The 24,993-nt window shown below is 39.2% G+C and overlaps 1 protein-coding gene across 6 annotated transcripts in view; it reads right to left on the reverse strand.

Moving 5' to 3' along the window:
* UGGT2 (UDP-glucose glycoprotein glucosyltransferase 2) overlaps nucleotides 1-24,993 on the reverse strand; it is a 188,006-nt gene that overhangs the window by 160,094 nt on the left and 2,919 nt on the right. For 4 of the 6 annotated variants that reach the window (XM_072760866.1, XM_072760864.1, XM_026003635.2 and 1 more), the window contains 2 exons: nucleotides 8,986-9,068; nucleotides 563-693 (listed from right to left, as the gene is read on the reverse strand). In XM_072760866.1, the coding sequence (XP_072616967.1) occupies nucleotides 563-693; nucleotides 8,986-9,061 (207 nt within the window). In that variant the 5' untranslated portion in view covers nucleotides 9,062-9,068. The remainder of the gene's footprint in view (nucleotides 1-562; nucleotides 694-8,985; nucleotides 9,069-24,993) is intronic. The other 2 variants (XM_072760869.1, XM_072760868.1) reach the window with 2 other exon arrangements.

The following is a 24,993-nucleotide window of genomic DNA, read 5'->3' on the forward strand; positions in this document are numbered from 1 at the left end:
ATCAACTACTATTAAGTTATTGCTCTAATTAAAGTAAAAAATATCTACATGCAGGCAGAATCAAATACTTTAACAAAATCAACCTTATAGTAGGAACATGCTTCAAAGTCATTGAAAAAAATGCCAAATTAAAATTTTCATTACTGTTAATTTCAATAATCATTTGTTCTCATAATTTCCTTATTCCAAATAACTATAAGATTACATAATATATTCAATTATAATCAATGATTAACAATGATAATATAATCAATGGCAGGCTCTGTAAGTCTGTAGATCTTTTTCAACCAAAGATATTCACATTAGGGTTTCTTTCTTTTTTTTTTTTTTTAAAGAATTTATTCATGAGAGACACAGAGAGAGAGGCAGAGACACAGGCAGAGGAAGAAGCAGGCTCCCCACAGGGAGCCTAATGTGGGACTCGATCCCAGGACCCCAGGATCATGCCCTGAGCCAAAGGCAGACGCTTAGCCACTGAGCCACCCAGGCATCCCCACATTAAGGTTTCTGCATATTATCAGCATGCTTCTTTGTCGACTATAGTTTGGGTATTTTTACATACCTGTTGGAACATCTGAATAGTTGGTGAGTATGCCCTTATAGAGAAAGCAAACTTTAAGAGATTGATATGTAAATTGTCTAAGAATTGTCCAGCTTTCTTCAGGATTAAGTTGTAATAAGAATAAGGTGATTCTATAAAAAAATTCAAAAGAATAGGATGTTATTTCATTTTCAAGACACTGGCACGTCTCTACTGTAAAGCTAACTTAATATCAAAATCTTAAGTTTGGTTACAGATGATGTTGGAGAAAAATGGAAAAAAAATCAAGATCTGGTTTATTAACTTCATTTGGATCTTTCAGTGAAGTACAATCAAGTGATATGAGTCCAGGTGAAAATAATCCTGCCATTAAAATCTCTTCAGAAGATGCCAGCATCTCAGATTAATTCACTCCAAGGCTGTGGGGTTATCATACAAGGATAAGATGCAGGCCCTACCTAGGATTTCAGAGGAGACTAAGAACAGCAAAATAAAGCTAAAGAGTATGACTTACTAAATTTTAAATGACATGTATAAATAAACTCTACTCAGATTTAGTACACATAGCTACAAGCAATTAGTGTGTCCAGAATGCTTTAGGAGACAGAAGTTGAAGCTGACCTTAAAAGAATAAATGTCTTCTTGTATAGAAAAATCTGAACTGATAGTTCCCTCCCCTAAAGCCATCTACAAAGATCCCGAAGACACCAAAGAGAAGGATGAATCCTAGAGTGTAGGAACTCTTGAACACCTCTTTGGAGATGGAAATCATGTGGAAGGAGAATGGACGCCAAGAGCTGAAGGGGGCTTGGTGATACTCAGGAGGTAAGCAGGAAAGAACCACCAATTTTTGCCCTTTCTTTTTCTCTACACCACCTGGAGTTGTTATCGTCTGCACTCTAGCCACTGTGTCAGCCAGAGGCGGTGAGCTAACAGCACAGCTTCTCTTGAGCCAGATGGCACGGGTACCTGTAAGCTGGTCCCTGGACATTCCCTCTCTCCTTTACTCCCTGGCACTAAGTTATCAACTGACATAACCTTCATTGAGAGGAGAGGTAGGTTAGACTCACAGCTTTACCTGCAGATCACAGATCCTGGATGGTGAGAAGGGAAGACAAAAGGAAAATGTAACCATAGATACACTCCTGGGGGAGCAAGGGAAAGAAAGGTGCTATGTGGAAGGAGAGACTTTGGGGGTGGTGAGGGAAACTGTACTGGTTTTTTATTTCTACACTGTCTACTACTTGTTCAAAAGGTGCTGGGCTATTGACCCTTGGCTTCGCTCCCTAACACAACCCATTCATGGTTCAGAGGTCATCTGGCCCTCTACATTGCCCTGTGGGAATTGGGGCTCAGGGAATCAGCACAAATACATGGACACGGTGGGTACTGCTTTTTCTTTGAATAATAAAGTCCTCTGTCTCTCATCCAGGGGTTTCGTGTCTTCTGTCAGCATCCATGAAACTAATCTGTTAACTTGAAAATGGTAAAATCTCAGATCCTTCATAGTACTGGACAGATTGGACAATAGACATGGAATGCTAACAGATATACAGATATTTTTGGAGGAGAAAAGACCCAGTCAGCTTCATGGGTCAACTAGCAGAATTTAAAAAGAAGTCCTTGTAAACTGATAGTGAACATACTGACAAAATTGTATAGTCAATTAGGCAATTAATGGTCCTCCAATTTGTTGCCTATTATCAAGAAGTAAGAGGTTACAGGTCAAGAACTAGGCAGCAGATTCAAAGGCATTTACCCAAATGAGGTCTTAGTTGTTAACACTGCTCCATGTAAGTGGACTTCCCCCACCAGTGGTTCTGTCAGCTTCAAGTCCAACCCACTGTGACAAGTACAAAGACCTATCTTGGATCAGAGCAAGGTTTGACCCTCTTCAGACAATAGCTATAGACATGCATACCTACATGAAGTGAAAAAGGAAGGAAATCTGTTACCACTATGGACAGAAGGCTGGAAAATCACTAGAACCTTGGCTTGCCTGGCAGAGGAGAGGATGGAAGACATGATGAAGAGTTACAACCAAGTTATGATTCAACAACTCTTTACAATCTATCGTGCCAACCTCAGAGCCTATCAAGCAGGACAGTAAAAGTCTCAAGAGTTACTGTAATGGTTCTTGGCCAAGGAGAGAATGCTGTGGCCCGCTTGGGAGATTTCCTTTGGTCAAAGTCTTCCAGCTCTGATCAAGGACTCTCTTATGTTTGATCTTTGAAATTGTGGGAAGCTAAGTTTTTAACTTGCAAGTAGGATAAAAAAAACTTCAGCCCCTTTACAGTTCTTGACAGATCCCGAAGTCGGGCAAAGGAGAGCTATGGTATGTATAATTGTATCCCTAATTTAGAAAAATCTAAGAAATAGAAGAGAATGAAACCACAATTCAAGAAAACTCTCAAGAATTAAAATAAATAATGAGTCTACGTATCTAAGAATGAAGACTCAAGCTGGCTAGCACTGAAACATTTTCTAGTAAAACTATGGTACTCTAACGTTAGAAATGTGAAGAATAGGGGCACTTAGGTGGCTCAGTTGGTTAAATGTCTGCTTTCAGCTCAAGTCATAATCCTAGGGTTCTGGGATCAAGCCCCACATTGGGCTCCTTGCTCAGTGGGGAGCCTGCTTCTCCCTCTCCCCTGCTTGCTGCTCCCCCTGCTTGTGCTCGATGTCAAATAAAATCTTTTTAAAAATCTGAAGAATAAAATTAATGCATGCACAGTGCTGTATGTGAAGAATTCAAGGCCATTATTCCTAGGCGTTCATAATGAAGCATCAACTAGGAAGCAAACTTTACCTAACCAAGAAATAATAGGAGAAACTGTACCATAAAGTTTGATGGTGAACTCTGAATACACTTAAGAATAGAAACAAGACTAAATGAAAGAGTTGAGATTTACAGAATACTATGTAAATGCTACATGCTCCAGTGATGCAGAAAAGCACATCACTAACCAAACCACAACAAAGGGGAAATTAAGTGGAAAGTAAAATAAGCTCGGTGATTTCTCATAAATGTTAGCTGGCAATAAAAGAATATCACCAAAGCCAATAAAGTAGTAGAAACTTATGTATACTTAAGAATACAAAGATAAAGACAAAGGATACTGGTGACCAAATTCAGACCATGCTGAGGGGAAGAAAGGATCATTAGCCATCTCATTATGGCTTATAGGGGACCGAGAGGCAATACTCAAATAGAGAGGAGGCTAACCACTCTGGGTCTTCACAAGCTATTCCTTTGGCATAAAATGTAGAAGGGCAGGTGGTGCATGTTCAGCCAACTCCTATTCAGCAAACTTTAAGTGTCATTTGTTTTGAAAAGAGTTTTCCCTGACCTCCCAGTCCAGATCCTGTTATACTGACAGGATCAATTCTCTAAATCAATTCTCTAATCAATTCTCAAAACTAGGGCAGCCCAGGTGGCTCAGCGGTTTAGCGCCACCTTCAGCCCAGTGCCTGATCCTGGAGACCCGGGATCAAGTCCCAGGTTGGGCTCCCTGCATGGAGTCTGCTTCTCCCTCTGCCTGTGTCTGTGCCTCTCTCTCTCAATCTCTCTCTCTCTCTCTGTGTGTGTGTGTCTCTAATGAATAAATAAAATCTTTTTTAAAAAAATTAATTTAAATAAATAAATAAATAAAATCTTTAGGGAAAAAAAAAAAAGGGGGACTCCTGGGTGGCTCAGGGGTTAAGCATCTGCCTTCAGCTTAGTTCATGATCCTGGAGTCCCGGGATAAAGTCCCACATCAGGCTCCCTGCATGAAGCCTGCTTCTCCCTCTGCCTATGTCTCTCCTCTCTCTGTGTGTCTCTCATGAATAAATAAGTAAAATCTTAAAAAAAAACAAAAAACCCTGGTCTTTAAAAAGACACAATAGCTACAGGGCCAACAAAAAAAATCGCCAAAATTAATAGCATAACCAAGACTGCATCAGTCAAATGAGGATCAGTCTGAAAACAGAGTCAACAGAAACAAATGTGAATAGTGCCTGACAAGAGACATCAAATTTTGTCACTGGTCACTTTTATTGTCCCCAATGTAGAGATGGATGTAGGGTTCAGGGGTTTAGGTTCTATAATTTAGGCTTAACTTGCAAGATCATCTCAATCATGAGGTGGATATATTGGATAGCTAATGTTTTAAAATAATTCAGGGGCACCTGGGTGGCTCAACTGATTCAATGTCCAACTTTTGATTTCAGCTCAGGCCATCATCTTATGGTCTGAGACTGAGACTTGCATCAGGCTCTGCACTGGATGTGGAGCCTGCTTGGGATTCTTCCCCCTCCCCCCATTCACACATGTGCTAAAAATAAATAATTCAGGCTCACCAATTAACCTGCTAATAAAGACTCTGCCTTTTTGGTATCCTTCCTCTTTCTTCAGCCTCATGTTTCATTGATTTCTGCCTATTGGCATTTAATATACATAAATCACTCTCACCTTCAGGGGGAAAAAAAGCAGCAGCCTACATAGCCCACTATTGATTCATCTTATTTGCTGCACAATCTTTTTTTTCCAGGTATAGAAATTAGTGATTCAACACATACAACACCTGGTGCTCATCACAAGTGCACCCCTTAATCTCCATCACTCATTTAACCCATCCCCCAACCACCTCTCCTCTTGTAACCATCAGTGTGTTCTCTATTAAGAGAACACACTACAGTTAAGTTTCTTGATTTTCCTTATGTTTTTTAAATTCCAAAGGGGTGAAATCCTATGGTATCTTTGACTTATTCTGCTTAGCATAATACTCTCTAGCTTCAATTGTCATTGCAAATGATAAGACTTTATTCTTTTTTATAGCTGAATAACATTCCACTGTATATATACACATCTTCTTTCTCCATTCAGCAGTTCTGATGGACACTTGGACTTTTCCCTTGGTTGGCTATTGTTGATAGTTCTGCTATAAACATTGGGGTATATGTATCCCTTCAAATAACTATGTTTGAATCCTCTGAGTAAATAACTACTAGTGCAATTGCTGGATCCCAGGGTAGTTCTATTTTTAACTTTTTTAAAGAACCTCCATACTATTCTCCACAGTGGCTATAGCAGTTTGCATTCCCACCAACAGTATAACAGGGTTCCCCTTTCTCTGCATCCTCACCAATACCTATTGTTTCCTGAGTTTTGATTTTAGCTGTTCTGAATGGAGGTAATAACTCACAGTTCTGATTTGCATTTCCCTGATGAGGGATTTTGGGCATCTTTTCATGCTTCACAGTTCATCCTGAAAGGCTTAATATTCTTCTCTGCTTCCAACCTCAATTCATACCTCAACCTACCACATAGTTTTTTGATAATTAGATCACTGAAACTGCGAAGTCACCAATAACTTTTCTGTTGTTAAAAGCTTAATATTCTCATGATTTGATCAGTCTATAGTACTTAATAACATCCATCACTTACCACTCAGTGTTCTCTTGGCTTTCATGACACTATACTTTCTAGGTTTTTACTGACCTTTACGGGTCCTCCTAGTCTCTATTGTGTGTTCTTCTGTTTAGTTCTTACACATTGATGCTCGTCAGGCTTCTGCTCCTGGGAACTATTTTCTTCTCATTTTATACCTCCTCCCTCTAACTTTAATTACTCTTTTAGTGTTGATAACTCCCAAATCCAACCCTTCAGCCTAGACTTTTACCACCTAAATCTCCCACTCATATATCAGCTTATGGGGTATCTCCACTTGGATATTTGATAAGCATTTCAAATGTGACACATCCAAACTGCAATCATCATCCTATCCAAATCCAGTTCTCAGTTACAAGTAACTCAGTTAGAAATGTCATAGCATTTTCCAAAAATCTTTCCATTAAAATATATAAGCAACTTTACTTACGTAAAAAACCATTAAATCTTCAAGGACTTTGAGTTTCTTCCATGTGGAGCACATGGGGAAGTAAAAATAAGTAGGGACTCACTTTAGATAAACCTTGGTTGACATTTCTAACTCACCACACAAACCTCATAGGTTGGCAAATATCATGCCATCTGAATCTTGAAGCATCAATAAATACCTAATTCTGTAGCAGGACCATAAAATAGCTTAAAAAAAAACCAGGCAATTCTATGTTTAAAGATCTTAATTTTATTAAGATCTTTATTAAGATCTTTATTAAATGTTTAAAAGATATTAATTTGCGGACACATAATTTAAAGTGTTCTCACTAAATGGCATGAAACTAGCACCTGAATTCAAAAAGTTAAATCCTCAATATTTACAACTTTTTTAGGCAAGTAGATCACCGGAATTATTCTTCAGTAGAGAGTATTTATGGGGTTTAATGGAGATTCAACAACCTAAAAAATTACAAGTAACTGAGGATTTAAAATGTTTCCTCTAGGATAATATCTTGAATTCAGTAACTCTGACAATTGTTGACATTTTTAACTCCTAATATACAGCATCCTCTCCTACACTTAACAACATCAGTGATGATGCAGCGTATGTATTTGATCTTGCCATTATAAATAGTTTTAATAGAATTCTATTTTCTGTGTTAGTAATCCTTATTTAATAGAATTCTTTTTAGGTTCAACCCTGAAATACACACCTCCTATATTATATGCTTGAAGTAGAATTTAGGTATTCCTAAGCTTATATTCTAACTTGTCAGTAATCATCTGCCATCAGATTGTTCAGGCATGTCATTTCATTTAGGTAAAGTGCTTAGATACATCTAAGCAACTAAAAGCAGTTCAAAAATTTATAAGAGTAATTTTCAAGATTGCTTTCCCAGTGGGAAACAGCACTGAGTAAGACTATAAAGTATATACCAAGAACCAAAGATTTAAGATAGCTACATTCAGGACTTTAGGTGAGAGCCACAAAATTTGGTGGATTTTTTAAATTTATTTATTCATTCATGAGAAACACAGAGAAAGAGAGGCAGACACAGGAAGAGGGAGAAGCAGGCTCCATGCAGGGAGCCCGACGCGGGACTCGATCCCAGGTCTCCAGCATCACTCCTGGGCTGCAGGCAGCGCTAAACTGCTGAGCCACCCGGGCTGCTGGTAGATTTTTTTTTCAACTATGAGAACCTTAAATATTAATCTAGCCCATTTTTGCCTCAAATATCAAAACTGAAATTACCAGGACAAATACAAAGCCAACCATCAGCAGTGCCCGATGCATTTGCCTGTCTACTTCTACGTGGTCAAAATTCCTCTGCACAGCCTACTATCACCCTCTCTTGTGCTCTTCTCCTTTCCTTACCACCTGGCTACCTCTACCAACCACTCTCAGCTTCAACACCCCCCACGAGGAAGGCCACCCTGCTCTCTCTGAAGTACTGACTAGGTGCCGGTTTCCATGTGCTTCTTTGTCATCACAGCCCATGAAGCTCTCACCACCTCACAGCAGAGTGCGCTCTTCTGCTGTCCCCTTGACAGTATTATGGGGTCCAGGGAGTACAGATCATCTTTGTATTCCCAGAATCTATGGAAGTACACAGTATCTCTTGTGACTCAAATAATGATAATTAAATAATGGTTTTTTAAAGAGCAAATTACTTGGCTTTGAAAATATCATGAAAGGCATGTGTGTTCTATTTTTTTAAACTAGCTCATGAAATAAAAAAATTGCTGAACTTCAAGGCTACTTGACCCAAATGGAGGTCAATAAATGAACACTTAAGATATTCTCCTTAATTCTCCTACAATTACACTCAATAACAAAATCATAAACGAATCACCAGAGTAAGTAGTCTCTAAAATATTTAACCTCCATAGTAATCATAGTAATCTCCCCATGTGTACAAGGCTAAAGAAATCCTCCTTTATGGATTCCATATTAGTATTTTTTCTATTCTCTTTAGAGAAAGGAAAATAACCTTTGTTTATAATAATTAACCTTTTAGCCTCTGCTCCTAAAACCTCATTTCATTATCTTTAATCTTTTTCCTCAGAAAACACATTAACAAACACTTGTTCATTCTAAAGAATATGCACATATATAGATACGTAATATATATTCACATATATTTAAAAATTAGGAATGACTAACTACATCTTCCAGATAGTGAAATAAAAACACATAGGTTACCTGATTTGTTAAAGGCAAGTAGTAAAAAATCTCTTTAAAAGCATTTTTGAAAAAAAAAAACCACTACTAGATGCAAAACTATTTCAAATAAATCTAGGTAAAAAGAAAGCCATAATTGAACAATTTCTATTTCTCCTTGATTATAATGCAATCTGCAAACACTGCTAATCATGTGATTGTTCTTATCATAAAGGATTAAACTTTTATTTTTCAGAAATGGATGCTTGGAATCATTTCCATTAAAATATCTTTTCAAATTTAATATTCATACTTACTAACCAAATTGAGCATTTACACTTCACCCTTAAAGACAATAAACATATCTAATGTATGTACAGAAATAGAAATTTTTTAAGTTACAATATGCATATCACCTACCTGTTTGCTTATAAATTGCTAATTCTTGTACAGTTTCCAAAAACTGCCAAAATTTTTCATTACTTTCTTCTGCCATAAATTCACTATTAAAATAAAAGTAATCAGTTAATAGATGGAAATGAAAAATGAAATGAGAAACTACAGCTTAAAACCAAATTATAATTTATGCTTAAAACAAAAACTTCAAAATAGTAAAGTGCCTGATTTCCATTTACTATAATACAGAAAGAGAACAAATGATGATTCTTACATGACATTCTTAAGTTACAAGCATATACTCGTGACTGGAAAAGATTGCATGAAATTCCTTCTGACTTTTCCTCATTACTAGCTATAACTAAAAGACGGATAATTTATTGTTTCTTCATGTGAAATACCACTGAGGAGTAGAATTTTTTGTTTTAATTCCAGTGTAGCTAACATACAGTGCTACATTAGTTTCAGGTGTACAACATAGTGATTCATACTGACATACAACACAAGGTGCTCACCAGAACAAGTGTACTCCTTAATCCCCATCACATAGTTCACTCACCCTCCCCTATAACCCCTTTGGCAACCACTAATTTGTTCTCTATAGTTAAGAGTCTGTTTCTTGATTGTGTCCCTTTTTCCTTTTGCTCATTTGTTTCTTAAAGCCCACATGAGTGAAATCATATGGTATTTGTCTTTCTCTGATAGACTTATTTTACTTAGCATTAAACTCTCTAGTTCTAACCATGTCATTGCAAATTACTGAGAAGTATAATTTAACAGTAACGAAGGAAGTGTTATATAAAGGTTAAAAAAAAAAGACTGCCCGTTTTTCACAAACAAAAATTGTTTTTATAAACACTCTTTAAAAACAGTATTATCAGGGCACCTGGGTGGATTAGTCAGTTAAGTGGCCAACTCTTGATTTTGGCTCAGGTTATGATCTTGGGGTCGTAAGATCAAGCCCCACACTGGGCTCTGCACTAGGTGTGGTGAAGCCTGCTTGGAATTCCCTCTTTCCCTCTCCCTCTGCCCCTCCCTCCCTCACTCACATGCTTACTCTATCAAAAAAAAAACAGTAATGTATATTATTTTTATTTAGCTACTTATTTGTGTAGATGATATTTATTACTTAAGACATAAAATACCTTAATGAAAAAATTAATAGGAAGTTGGTGTATCAAATTAGATCTTTAGCCTTAAAGCCCAGGCACTTTGATTTTTCCACAGGGTGTAGGTCAGAAAAAAATGACCAATGCCATTTAAAACCTTTGGGAATAATTGGAAAAATAAATAAATAAAACCTCTGAAAATAATGAATTGAGAGGTTACTCAGTCCTGTACAGAATCAAAGCAAGTAGATTCAACTATTTAAACTAGAAAGGAGGGATCCCTGGGTGGCACAGCGGTTTAGCGCCAGCCTTTGGCCCAGGGCACGATCCTGGAGACCCAGGATCGAGTCCCACGTCGGGCTCCCGGTGCATGGATCCTGCTTCTCCCCCTGCCTATGTCTCTGCCTCTCTCTCTCTCTCTCTCTGTGACTATCATAAATAATAAAATAAAATAAAATAAAAAAAATAAAATAAAATAAAATAAAATAAAAAAATAAAATAAAATAAAAAAATAAAATAAATAAAATAAAATAAAATAAAATAAAATAAAATAAAATAAAATAAACTAGAAAGGAAATAGCCACTAAACAGATGGTACAAGGGCATCTGGGTGGCTCAGTGGTTGAATGTCTGCCTTTGGCTCAGGGTGTGATCCCATGGTCCTGGGAGAGTCCCACACGGGCTCCTCTCTGCCTATGTCTCTGCCTCGGTCTCTGTCTCTCTCATTAATGAATAAATAAAATTCTTTAAAAAAAAAAACAGTACACATTTGTTATTGCCAGCTTATCTTTCTCTCTAGTCTTGGCAAATTTAAACTAATGCTTAATATAAATGGAAAATATGAGGGCATCCAAGACACGTGCAAAATAATTCTTGTGGGTCTGGTCACTAAAGGGGAAAAGGAGAGAAAAACTGATTAATTTATTCACATAAACATAGCAAGCACAGGAATTGAAAGCAGTGCACAAACAATTCTTGCTATTAATAGTGTCCAACTCGATGGCATTAAAAAAAAAAAAAAAAGGAGGAGAAGGAGAAGGAAAAGTTAAAGGCAGAAGAAACAATGGCATAAACTGGATGTGGCCTGAAGAGGTCAAGAATGTACAAAACCTTAAGCAAAGCAGGGAGCAACACTTAATACCTAGCTGACTTGACTAGAGCTACAGAGAGGCTTGTATACTGTGCAACCACAGGCAGAATGTTCATATGCCAGAATTTACACATTTAAGTAAGATCCTTCCAAGTGTTCACCTTGAGAACATATTCATACACACCTATTCCCTCAATATACCACTGCTCTCAGCACTTTGGGAACTCTTCTGGAATGGACTTCCAGGGGCAATTTGCCAGTAATTCATGAGGAAATATCCTTGAGAGATCATCTACATCAGTTCCTCAGTTAAAGTTTAAAAAAGTAAAAAAGACCCCAAAAACTGGTATTTCCAATTTGTTCACTTGCTTTATACAATATTTAGCTTCAAATAACAGTGTTTCCCAAAAAGTTCTACCATAGAGAAATAAAAATGATTTGCATAGAGGATATGTTTATATGTATGAAAGAGCACGACAGTAGTTATAAGAGCAACACCAGTGTTATAAATGCAGTTTTGATGTAGAAGTTATGAGTTATGAAAATTTACCCTCATCAGTCTATAATCATCCCTAGCAAATAGTACTAAATTATAAATTTCTTTAGGTAGGGGGCATACCTCATCCATCTTTGCTTCCTACACAGTGCCCATCATAGGGCCATGCTCAAAATAGGCACTCAAATTTCTAGTCTGAACTAAAAGATTCTAGAGACAGAGACAGGAGAGAAAGAAGAGAGATGAGAGACAGGAGAAACAGAGGAGAGGGACAGGAGAGGCAAAAGAGAGGAGAGAGACAGGAGAGGCGAGAGAGAGGCGAGAGACAGGAGAGGCTAGAGAGAGGCGAGAGACAGGAGAAGCTAGAGAGAGGCGAGAGACAGGAGAGGCGAGAGACAGGCGAGAGACAGGCGAGAGACAGGCGAGACAAATTCCCAAGAAAGCTTTAAATTAAAAAAAAAAAAAAAAAGAAAGAAAAGAAAAGAAAGCTTTAAATTAAAAAAAAAAGAATGGAGCTTCCCCAAACAGAAAACCATTATTTCTCCCAAGCTCCTTCAATCTACTCAATGCTTTCAATTCTTCATTTTCCATTTGTTCCTCTCAACCTCTTTGACTTACCTAGAATTCTTATTACAAGAAACATTAAAAACTAGAACGTGAGCAGAATAATGAAGTCTAGAAAACAAAAATGCAAAGTGCAACTATTAAAGGAACTACCAGCTTCCAGCCTGCTACACTGTCATAAAGAGATTTGGTTCACGAGGATAAAGTCAAGACTACTAGATAAAAGTTGTAGTGGGAAAGACTGTAGTCTGCATAACAAAGGACTTGCTGACAATTACATTTGTTCACAAAAGAACAGGTAAGGGCATGAGGGTACGTGAATCATGCAATCAGGACAGTTTCCACAGATCAGGTATATTGCAGAGGTTAATTCTGATGGTGGTTTGAAGAAGACACTACCTAATATAAGGTCCCTTCTGTTGAATCAACATTATTGAGTGCCGACTTCTTTTGTACTGAGTCTTGGGAAAACAAGTATGCATAAGAAATACTCTTGGGGCCCTGGGTGGCTCAGTAGGTTGAGTGTCCAACTCTTGATTTTGACTCAGGTCATGGTCTCAGGGTCATGAGATGGAGTCCCATGTTGGGCTCCACGCTCAGCAGGGAGTCTGCTTGAGATTCTCTCTCACACCCTCTGCCCCTCCCATTTGTGTTGTCTCTCTCAAATAAATAAATCTTTAAAAAGAGGGGGAGAGGGTCCCCGGCGGAGATGGCGTGCGCCGCCGCGCGGTCCCCGACCGAGCAGGACAGGTTCATCTGCATCTACCCCGCGTACCTGAACAACAAGAAGACCATCGCCGAGGGCCGGCGCATCCCCATCAGCAAGATACTTGGGAATCTACTGATAAACCAAACTGGCCCTGCCTTTGTGATGTTCATGTTCTGTTAGAAGGGAGATGGACACACAGTGTGAAATCAGTGTTATTCCTGCAATATTAAAAATTACAGTGGAAACAGCAGTCTAAGGTTTTGGCTGTTGAAAATCCTACAGCTACTGAGATTCAAGATGTGTGCTTAGCAGTCGGACTTAATGTATTCCTTGAGAAAAATAAAATGTACTCTAGAGAGTGGAATCGTGATGTTCAGTACAGGGGCAGAGTCCGGGTCCAACTCAAGCAGGAAGACGGCAGCCTCTGTCTCGTACAGTTCCCATCACGTAAGTCAGTAATGTTGTATGCAGCAGAAATGATACCTAAACTAAAAACAAGGACACAAAAAACAGGAGGTGGGGACCAAAGTCTTCAGCAAGGAGAGGGAAGTAAAAAAGGAAAAGGAAAGAAGAAGAAGTGACCGCGTATGGGAGCCACGTCTGGTACTACTGAGAGAGACCATGAACGAAGGCTTCTAATTTAAGAGAAACAGAAGCTTTTTATTTGCATCATTTAACCGAACTATGGACATCTCTGCCTCTCAGCTTCAGCATCAGAGTTGACAGTGAAGTAAATTTGCATCAGAACTTTGCATCTAGCTCTTACGCAGTATAAAAGAAAATTTTGTTTGCTTTTCAATGCAGTTTTTGTGGAAGAAAGAAGCATACTTTTAAATGGACAGTGAACTCTACCATAAGTTACTTGAAACCCTGTATCCTGTGTGTAAACATGTTTTAGATAAATGAGTTTAATTAAAGATTCGAAATACACATTTTCTTCAACGTCTAGTTCATGAAATAAAATTTGAAACTGAAAAAAAAATAAAAAATAAAAAATAAAAAAAAATAAAAAAGGGGGAGAGACAGAGAGAAATGGGGAGGGGGGAGAGGAGGAGAGAGGGGGGGAGGGGGTAGAAGGGGAAGAGGGGGATGGGGAAGAAGAGGGGGATGGGGGAGAAGAGGGGGATGGTGGAGAAGAGGATGGGGGAGGGAGGGAGAGGGAGGGATAGAGAGAGAAAGGGGAGAGAGAAAGGGGAGAGAGAGAGAGAGCAGGAGAGAGAGATGGGAAGAGAAAGAGAATAAAACAGAGAGAAAGAGAGAGGGAGAAAGGGAGAGAGAGAGAGAGCCAGAGAGCACCAGAGAGCGCCAAAGATTCTTATTGCTTTTCCCAACCCAATATTACGAATACCTACTGAGCACCTACTTTTGTACACTATGCCTTGCAAAATATAAATAAGAAATAATCTTATCCCTTGAAGTTCACATTTTAGCACCTACTTTTGTACACTATGCCTTGCAAAATAAATTTATTTATTCATGAGAGAGACAGAGAGAGAGAGAGAGAGGCAGAGACACAGGCAGAGGGAGAAGCAGGTTCCATGGAGGGAACCTGAAGAGAGACTCGATCCCGGGTCTCCAAGATCACGCCCTAGGCTGAAGGCGGCACTAAACTGCTGGGCCACCCAGGTTGCCCACAAAATAAATTTAAATGAAATAATCCTATCCCGTGAAGCTTACATTTTAGCACTTACTTTTGTACACTACTATGCCTTGCAAAATAAATTTAAGTAAGAAATAATCTTATCCCTTGAAGCTCACATTTTAGCCTCAGAGATTAGCATACATACCTTGTAATAAGAATTATTACTGAAGTATTGACCAAATGTTATGAGAACATACTAGAAAGACATTAGTTTTATAAAGGAGAAAGTAATATGCTAAGTCCATAAATAAGGTATCAATGAAGAAAAGACTGTTACAGAGTATTATATTGCCTTCCTAGGGCTACTATATCAAAACCACAAACATAGTGGCTTAAAACAAGAGAAATTTATTTGTAAAGGTCAAAGGTCTAAACTCCTGGTGTCAGGGTTAGCACAACAGGTTCCAAAGGTCAGGATCTACATTTATCTTTTGGGGGTCCACCATTCAAGCCACTATAGTCCACCCTGGGCTCCCCAGAATCCATATCTGTCCCACATAATGTGTATGCCCTACCCCGACATTCCCCAATGTAATCTCAACCCATTAGAATATCATCTCTAAATCAAAAGCTCACATAAATATCACCAGAAGTCTCACATTTTATCATGTAAATCACTTAAAACAGGTATAAGTGAGACACTGGGTATGCTCCACCCTGGGGCAAAATTCTTCTCCATATGTGAACCTATGAACTAGAAACAAGTTGTGTACTTCCAAAATGCAGTAGTGAGATAGGCATTCCAAAGATAGAAATTCCAATTCCATAAAGGAGAAATTAGGAAGAATAGAGGAGTTATCAGTCCCAAACAAGTTCAAAATACAGCAGGACAAATTCTATTAGGTATCAAGCCCTGAGCATAACCCTCAGTGGCTTGTTGCTCCACTTGCTGTCCTGCTTGCCACAGCTCCGCCTTCAATCTCATAATTCCTTTTTCTCGAAGGGTTGAAGGGTAGCACATGTTTGCAGTTAAGTAGTCTATCAGCCAATTTCCTGCCTATCGGATTTGGAAAGTCTGACAGCCTTGTCTCATTTCATCCTGTCTCTTCTGGTATGAGCTGGCAAGGTTTCTGTTGATACAATAATCAAAATCCTTGGGGGTCTCTTGTATATCTTACCAGGACCATGTTATTAACAAAAAACCCTCCACAGACCCTTCCTGCATAAGCCCACCTCTACTCCTGGCTTCTGCTGAGAATGCTGAGTGGATCCATGAGTCATATGCCTAACCCATACAGCAAAAGACTGTCCTGCCATATATTTGGTCTTCTTTCCAGAGCATGTGTCCCCAACACTGAGTTTCCACATTTCAACATTCTTTGCAATGGACAAGTGGAGAAGCTCCCATTACCCAGGAGAAGTGCTACAGTCCTCTTTCCTTAACACCTCCATCTTCAGTTTCTCCTTCCTCTTGCATTTTATTATGAACAAGGGGAAACCAGGAAACACTTTTAATGATTTGGTTGGAAAGCTCCTTAGTTAGCTATCTAAGTTCATCACTTAGAAGTTCTGTTTTCCACACAAGTGTAGAATCCAATTCAGCCAGTTTTCTGCCACTAGAAAACAAGGATCATCTTTGTTCCCAATAACAGATCCCTCATTTCCTTCTTTTTTTTTTTAAGATTTTATTTATTTATTGAGAGAGAGAGAGAGAGAGAGAGAGGCGGAGACACAGGCAGAGAGAGAAGCAGGCTCCATGCAGGGAGCCCGACATGGGACTCGATCCCGGGTCTCCAGGATCACACCCCGGGCTTCAGGGGGTGCTAAACCGCTGCGCCACTGGGGCTGCCCCGCTCATTTCCTTCTGAGCATTTACCAGCAGTGGATTTAACATTCTTATTTCTACCAACGTTATACTCATAAGGACATAAAGTGTTCCTTATGACAGAAGCTTTATCCCTACCACACTCCCTGGTTTCCTCTAAGTCCTTAGCAGAATCACCTTTAATATTCTTATTTCTACCAACAGTCCCCTCAAGGCAATCTAGGCTTTTTACCATATTTTTCACAACTCTTCCAGCTTTCGCTTGATTTACCAGCTACTTCCCCATTGTTAGCTATTTGTTACAGCAGCATTCCACTTTACCAAATCTGTACTGGTTTCCTAGGGCTGCTGTAACAAATTACCAAACATCTGGTAACCTAGAAACAGAAACTTATGGTCTCACAGTTCTGGAGGCCAGAAGTCCAAAATCAGGGTAGTGGTGTGGCTATGAGCCACCAAATGCTCTAGGGGAGAATCTTTCCTTGCCTCCTCAATATTCTGGAGGCTACAAGCACTCCCTGGTTTATGGCTACATCAATCCAATGTCTGCCTCTGTTCACAAGGCCTTTTCCTCTTCTGTCTCTTATAAGGACATTGGATTTAGATAATCCAGATAATCCACAATGATCTAAAGACCCTTAACTACATCTGCAAATATCCTTTTTCAAAATAAGGTAACACTAATGGGTTCCAGCAGTTAGGATGTAGACATCTTTTTGGGCGCTGCCATTTTCCCACTACAAGTGATTAGGCTGGTACATCACATGGGATAGGCTCCTAAACTGTGAAGGACCTTAAGGAGCATCCTACAAAAGTTCCAGCTCTAAGACTCAAGGACAATGCAAATCAAGATAATGCAACTACAAATCTAAGATTGGAAAAAGGCTGATTTGGAATGCAGTATGGGATCAGATCCATGCAAACTCTGGCAGGAAAAGAGAAGAAGACAACACACATTAGGCTAGAATACATTTTTCAGTAAAACTATTACATCTGATATCATAAAATACAATGGATCATAATATACTATGAACACTTATGTACCAACAAATCAGACACCTAAAAGAAGTGAACTCCTAGAAATAACCTACCTGAGACTGACTCAGAAAGAAGGAGAAAATCTGGACCAATTACAACCAAGGAGATTGAGCCAGTAATCAAAAAACTCCCCAGAAACAAAAGTCCAAGACCAGATGGCTTCAGTGGTGAATTCTACCAAATATTCAAAGAAGATTTAATATCTTTCACAAATTCTTCCAAAACCTTAAAGAAGAGGAAATACTTCCAAACTCATTTTACAAAGCCAGCATTACCCTAATATCAAGGAGGAGTTGGGGGGGAGAAACACATACACACACACACAAATACACACACACGCACGCACACACGGAAATTACAGGCCCATGTCCCTGAAGACCACAGGCGCAGAAATCCTCAACAAATGTTGGCAAACTGAATTCAACAATACATTAAAAGGATCACACACTATGATTAAGTGGGACCTATCCCAAGATGCAAGGATGGTTCAACATCCACAAATCGGTCTATGATATACCACATTAACAAAATGAAAAATAAAAATCAAATGACCAATTTCATACAAAAAAATCATTAAACAAAAGGCAATGTTCATTTATAGTAAAAACTCTTAACAAACTGGGCATAGAGGGAACAAACTTTAACATAATAAAGGCCATAGCTAACATCATACTCAACAGTGGAAAGCTGGAAATTTTTCCTCTAAGATCAGAACAAGGCAAAGAGGGATCCCTGGGTGGCGCAGCGGTTTGGCGCCTGCCTTTGGCCCAGGGCGCGATCCTGGAGACCCGGGATCGAATCCCACGTCAGGCTCCCGGTGCATGGAGCCTGCTTCTCCCTCTGTCTGTGTCTCTGCCTCTCTCTCTCTCTCTGTGACTATCATAAAAAATAAATTAAAAAAAAAAATTAAAAAAAAAAAAAGAACAAGGCAAAGATGCTTACTCTCACTTTTATTCAATATAGTACTTAAAATTCTAGCAAGAGCAATTAGGAAAGAAAATGAAAAGACATCTAAATCCAAAGGAGGAAGTAAAATTGTTACTGTTTGAAGATAACATGATAGTATGCATAGAAAACTCTAAAATTCCACCAAAACTATTAGAACAAATAGACAAATTAAGTGACAGGATACAATAATCAATATAAGAAAATTTGTTGCATTTCTGATACCAAACTATCAGAAAGAGAAATTTAAAACAATCCCATTAACAATTGAATCAAAAAGAATAAAAATATCTAAGAAAAATTTAACCAAGGAGGTAAAAATCTGTATAATGAAAACTATAAGACACTGATAAAAGAAATTAAAGATACAAATAAATGGAAAGACATTCCATATGCATGGATTAAAAGAATATTGTTAAAGTGTCCATACTACCCAAGCAATCTACAGATTCGGGGCAATCCCTATTAAAATTCCAAAAACAAAACAACAAAAAAAATTCCAATGCCAGGGTGCCTGGGTGGCTCAGTCAGTTGAGCAGCTGCCTTTGGCTCAGGTTGTGATCCTAGGGTCCTGGGATCAAGTCTCATGTTGGGCTCCCTCCTTAGCAGGGTAGTCTGCTTCTCTCTCTCTCTCTTTTGCTCATGTTCACTCACTGTCTCTCTCACTCAAATAAATAAATCTTTAAAAAACAAAACTAAATTCCAGTACCATTTTTTAAAATATTTTATTTATTTACTCATAGAGACAGAGAGAGAGAGAGAGGCAGAGACACAGGCAGAGGGAGAAGCAGGCTCCATGCGGAGAGCCCGACGTGGGACTCGATCCAGGATCTCCAGGATCACGCCTTGGGCTGCAGGCGGCTCTAAACTGCTGCGCCACCGGGGCTGCCCCACTGCGCTACCAGGGCTGCCCTCCAGTACCATTTTTCACAGAAATAGAACAAACAATCCATAAATGACCCTGAATACACAAAGCAATTTTGAGAAAGAACAACAAAGCTAGAGGCAACAGGCTTCCTGATTTCAAATATATCACAAAACTATCATAATCAAAACAGTATGAGACTGCAATAAAAATAGACACATTAACCAATGGTGCAGAACACAGAGCCAAGAAATAAATTCTGCATATATGGTCAATTAATTTATAACAGAAAAGCCAAGAATATACAATGGAGAAGGAACAGTCTCTTCAGTAAATGGTGTTGGGAAAACTGTACATCACATGCAAAGGAAACTTCACCCATCCTACAGCATATACAAAAATTAACTTGAAATGAATTAAAACTTGAACATAAGACCTGAAATGATAAAACTCCCTGAAGAAAACAAAGGCAGTAAGCTCCTTGACATTGGCCTTGTCAGTGACTTTTTGGATTTGACATCAAAAGCAAAGGCAACAAAAGCAAAAATAAACAAATGGCACTATAACCAAAATGCTTCTACACAGGGGCAACTGGGTGGCTCGGTCTCATTTATAGAGAACAGACTGGTGGTCATGAGGGTCAGGTAGTGGATAGGTGAAATGGGTGGAGGTGGTCAAAAAGTATGTAAAAATTAATAAAGGGAAACCTCACTAACATGGATTGGGGATACTAGAAGGAAAAGCCAGAAGGGGGAGCTGTACCATTCAATGTCCATGATAGAAAAAATTGTCAATTAGAGACCACTAACAGAAGACTCTTCAACAGGAAAGAATCATCAATTACAGGGACCAACAGGGAAAGACGTACCTTGCATCTCCTACGAGAAACTGACTACCTCTGTAACTCAGCCAAAGAGAAACCATCATCACCCTGAACTCCTGCTTTTTTCCAACAGACTTTCCTTCAAAACAATCCTTTCCAGTTTCCTCTTTCTTCTGTATAAAATAACTGTTCCTCTCGTTTGTTGCACTTGCCATAGTTTTGCCATAGCTTGTTTGTCCCTAATTGCAATTCTGTTATTCCTGAGAAAACTCATTTTTGCCCATAAAATAACTGTTTTAAGATTAACATTTGGTTAAAAAAAAAAACATTTGGTGAACAGAGGTGGGATCCAGAGGACCCCCAATCATCTCTGAGGCTGGTGAGCAAATGGGTGCCAGTACCCATAGAGCCAATGGGTTCATGGTATTCTTGCCTACCCTGGAGTTTGAGAATGATCCTCAATGTTCTTCTTAGACTGCTACCCATGCTCTCTTTGTGTTTGAGCTCTCCAAGCTTTTATTTGAGACTTTAAGGCCTTGTTCTTTCTGTGAGTACTCATTTAGACTTTGATCCGACTCCTTTTCAGAACGGGACTGTTTCTGTTAGAACTGTATCTCGTGTTGGTCTTTGCCCCAATTCCTTTTTGGGATTAGACCACACCCATTGGAACTACACTAACCTTTAGTCCAACTTCCTTTTGGAACCAAACTGTTCCTATTACAACTATGCTAACCTTTGGTTGGTCCCACTCTTCGGAACCAGACTGTTCACTGGAACTGTACAAGTCTTTGATCTGACTCCTTTTTGAAACTGGACTATTCCTATCAGAAGTTTGATTTCCTTCTGGAACAGGCTTTTCCCATGGAAACTGTGCTGTTTAGGAATTTTTCTTTTTCCGTTAGAAAAAAGCCTTTAAGAAATGGGATCCCAGACATCAAAATACTTTTGAGTCCTGCCCCCAATGCCTGCTTTGGGGACCCTGGCTGGTTTTTGTTTAAAAACTATGGTCCCTCCTCATCCACATTCCTAAATAAATCTTCTGACTTAGCCAAAACTAATTTATAACTACAATGGCCATGATTTGATCTCCCTAACACTTTTCTCAAAGCTGAACTGGCATTGAGAAGCTGTCAAAGGTGCATGGGATGCCCATTTTGATTGGTATTTTGAAGCTTCCAAATGTTATCAGAAATCTAAAATTGCCTCTCTGCAAAATACAATTTCTAGATTAGCTGAGACAAACTATTACAAAGACCCAAAAGTTTCTGAAGTCTCTCTTCCCACTGCCATCTTGTCTCAGGATGGAAGCAGCTACCTTGTGCTCAGATGCCACCTCCGGTGTCATCAGCCTCCTTCCTTTCCATAAAGCCTGCACCTCCTCTATACCCTCAGTTTCCCTGTTCTAATTCTCTAGCTGAATTTACCTTTCCCCTCAAACTTCTCCCCACTCCCTTCTTTCCTGAACCTATTAAAACCTTCCCCTTTAAAGCTAAGTCTTCTGAGGATCTCAATAAACCCCATATTTATTTAGCCTTGGACTAAGGCTGAATTGTGAGCCATACTTCAAGAGTTTCCTAAAGTGACTGAGGACCTCGATAGGTTTGCTAGAGTCTAGCAGAGTTGTTCAAACTTACTAACCCGGTTTCTCAGATTTATATCAATTAGCCCACATGCTTGTTGGTGAGGGCCAGGCCAAACATTGGATAAAACTAGTCCAGGGAAGGTCCTGAAAGGGATTTAGAGAAACAGACACCTAACTTTTGGCAAGATGCTGAAACACTTGCTGGAAATTTCCACTGAGCAAGAACAGAAGCTCTTCCTGAGCCTGTTGACTGAACAAAATTTAGACTGCACACAAAAACCTGGTGAAGCCATTCATAAGTACTACAACCAACTCCAAATTGTCTTTAAATTTTGATCTTTCTGGGATCCCTGGGTGGCGCAGAGGTTTAGCACCTGCCTTTGGCCCAGGGCGGGATCCTGGAGACCTGGGATCGAATCCCATGTCGGGCTCCCTATATGGAGCTTGCTTCTCCCTCTGCCTCTCTCTCTCTCTCTCTCTCTCTCTCTCTGTGCGACTATCATGAATAAATAAATAAAATCTTTTTAAAAAATAAATTTTGATCTTTCTTTAGATGTTAAATCCACTTAGGTAGCATTTAGCTCTAGGTTTATTAATGGACTGTTTATTTAAAACGACCAGGGTTGAATGGGAAACTATGTTCACTCCAGATTCAGTCAATTTGGCAAACTAGATGTTTGCTCACATCCTAGATGTGTCAACCTGCCTGCCCCCACTGGCCAAAAAAAAGACCAATAAAATTCTTAAAATTATTGGTTTTCATCTCCAGCAAATGAAGGCTCTTGAACAAAACTAAAAACCTACTAGTTTGTACTCCTTGCAAAGAGCCAGGACATTGGGGAAAAGATTATTACTGACTTAGGTACTCCTGCACCTTCAGCTCCCTAGCCAGTATTTCCAGTGTCCTCCAAATTCCCAATAGGGCTCTGAGGAGCCACAGAGACCCTTCCCAGTCTCTCTTCTTAATCGACTCAAGAGAAACCACTCTCCAGATTGGGATTGAATCTCTCTATCCTTATTGACACCAGAGCTATCTATACTCTTGGTGCTCAACCCCATTGCTATAAAGCAGCCCTGGAGTACTAAAATGGTCTCAAAGAGTGGAGGGTCTCTAATAAACCTCAGAAAGTTCCTATCTCTAAACCTACTTCCTTTCGTCTAAGCACTCTGATACACACACCTTTCTCCTTAGTTCCTCTGCCATTCTTCATTTACTGGGCTGAGATTCCTTAGAAAAAACAGACCAGAATTTCCTTTCTCCCAAAAGGGGAAATAATTCTGAAATTTGACCATAGTAATCAAAAAGGCAACCAGGTAAATTAAATGACCCTTTGACATCTTTTATTTGCTCTGAGTCTGACAGCACTATAGTGGAGTCGAGGACAGTGATGATTTGTCCCTACTGGGTCCATCCTCTAGGACAAGATCTTCAACTGATATTGGCAGAATCCACAGTGTGCCTCCCATCAAGATTCAAATAAATGCCTCAAAACCTCTCCCTAGAATTAATGAATATCCTATAAATAAAGAAGCTTTTCAAGGCATCAAACCCATAATAGAAGATTACAAAGTTCAAAGCCTCATCATTCCTACACCAATCCCTATAAGATGGCTATTTTATCTATGAGGAAATCCAATGGCCAAGGACAGAGTTTTATCCAGGACCTCTGAGCAATAAATGACCCTGTTATCCCTCAGTACTCTGCTCTTCCTAACCCCATATGCTGACATTCATTCCCAATGGAAGCCAATTTTTCACTGTAATTGATCTCCACAATGCATTCTTCAGTATTCCACTCAATTAGGATAGCCAGTATCTTTTTGCTTTCACTTAGGAAGAATGGAAATACACCTGGACAGTAATGCCACAGTTTTACAGAGCCCTTCTTTTCACAAACCTGAGAAGCTGATTTGGATTGTAAGTTTTCTGCAAGTTCTACTTGGATGCAATACCTGAATGATATCACCCCCTTCTCAAACCTCTTCACAGGAAGACAGCATCCACCTGTTAAAACTTTTGGCCCTAATGGGAAATATACACTTCAAAGAAAAAAAAATGCTGTTTGCTCAACTCAGGTTTCATGCTTAGGACACCTAATGTCAGAACAAGGACTACACATAGATCCAGGGAGATTTCCTGGCATCCTGAACTTTCCAAAACCTAGAAGTAATGCCAATTATGAGGTTTTCTTGAACCTTTCTTGGATTCCAAACTTCTATCTTATGCCTCAATCTCTGTATGTTTTACTCAAAAATGTAAAACCTCACCCTATTATTTGGAAAGTTCAAGAAGACAGATGTGTCTTTGCATGTGAGAGGAAAGTGGTGAGGAAGTATTAATGAGGTTGTAAAAAGTGCCTACTTCACTTGCCCCACCTGTCAAAAACATAATCCAGGGAAACCTGTTTGCACAGATGGATTTCATAAAGTTTTCCCAACGAATGGACAGAAACATGTTTCAGTATTGGTCTGTATGTTTTCTCACTGGACTGAAGCTTCCCTTGTAGAGAAGCCGCTGCTTCTACTGTGGCTAAAAATTCTGTTAGAAAAAAATGATCCCTATCTGGGGAATCTTCTCAAACTTTATAGTGACTGAGAACCCATTTCACTGATCAGGTGCTTTGACAAGTTAGGGCTGTCTGCCCAGTTTTTACAGCACTGTCATGGTGCACATCATCCTCAATCCTCAGAGTTAGTTGAGCATATTAACAACACTATGAAGACTCAATTGGCAAAACTGTAGAGATCTTCCAAACACCCTGGTGAAAAGCACTACCACTGGTTCTTCTAAATCTCTGATCCATCCCCTCGAAACTCAAACTCTCACCCTTTGAGATAGTCACAGATGTCCAATGCACTTGGCCCTTACAGCTCCTTTGACCCACAGCAGATAAAAGGAGATATACTTCAATATTGTAAAGGCCTAATTAGTTATTTAATGCTTTGGTTCTGTAACCTTTCTCAAAGTGCACTGCCAGGACAGGGCCTTAAGCATCACATCTCACAAATAAGAGATTCCATCTATTGAAAAAAGGCACCTCCAGAAAGACTGTATTCAATCTTGCTAGAAAGGCTCTTATCAGGAACTGCTAGTTCTTGTGGCACCAAGAACAGGCTCTTGGAGTCATATGACACATCTAGAGAAATCACCAAACCCTGCCTGGACTGGTACACCATCTGGTGACCTGCAAGTAAAGATTTTCTTGAGTGAAAACAAGAGGAACAACTGACAATGCAGCTTTCTCAATATGTCAGGACCAGATATGTATACCTCCTCCTCACTGTTTGCTTCTATGATCCCCTTCTTAGAAAGGAAATGCTCTTGTGTGCATTTCCCAAACCCCTGTTAAAGGGAGAAACCTCTTCTATGATTATGGCCTTTCAGCAATAGTCTCATCAAAATC

This window comes from Vulpes vulpes, chromosome 6 (genome assembly GCF_048418805.1).
Source record: "Vulpes vulpes isolate BD-2025 chromosome 6, VulVul3, whole genome shotgun sequence".
NCBI lineage: Eukaryota > Metazoa > Chordata > Mammalia > Carnivora > Canidae > Vulpes > Vulpes vulpes.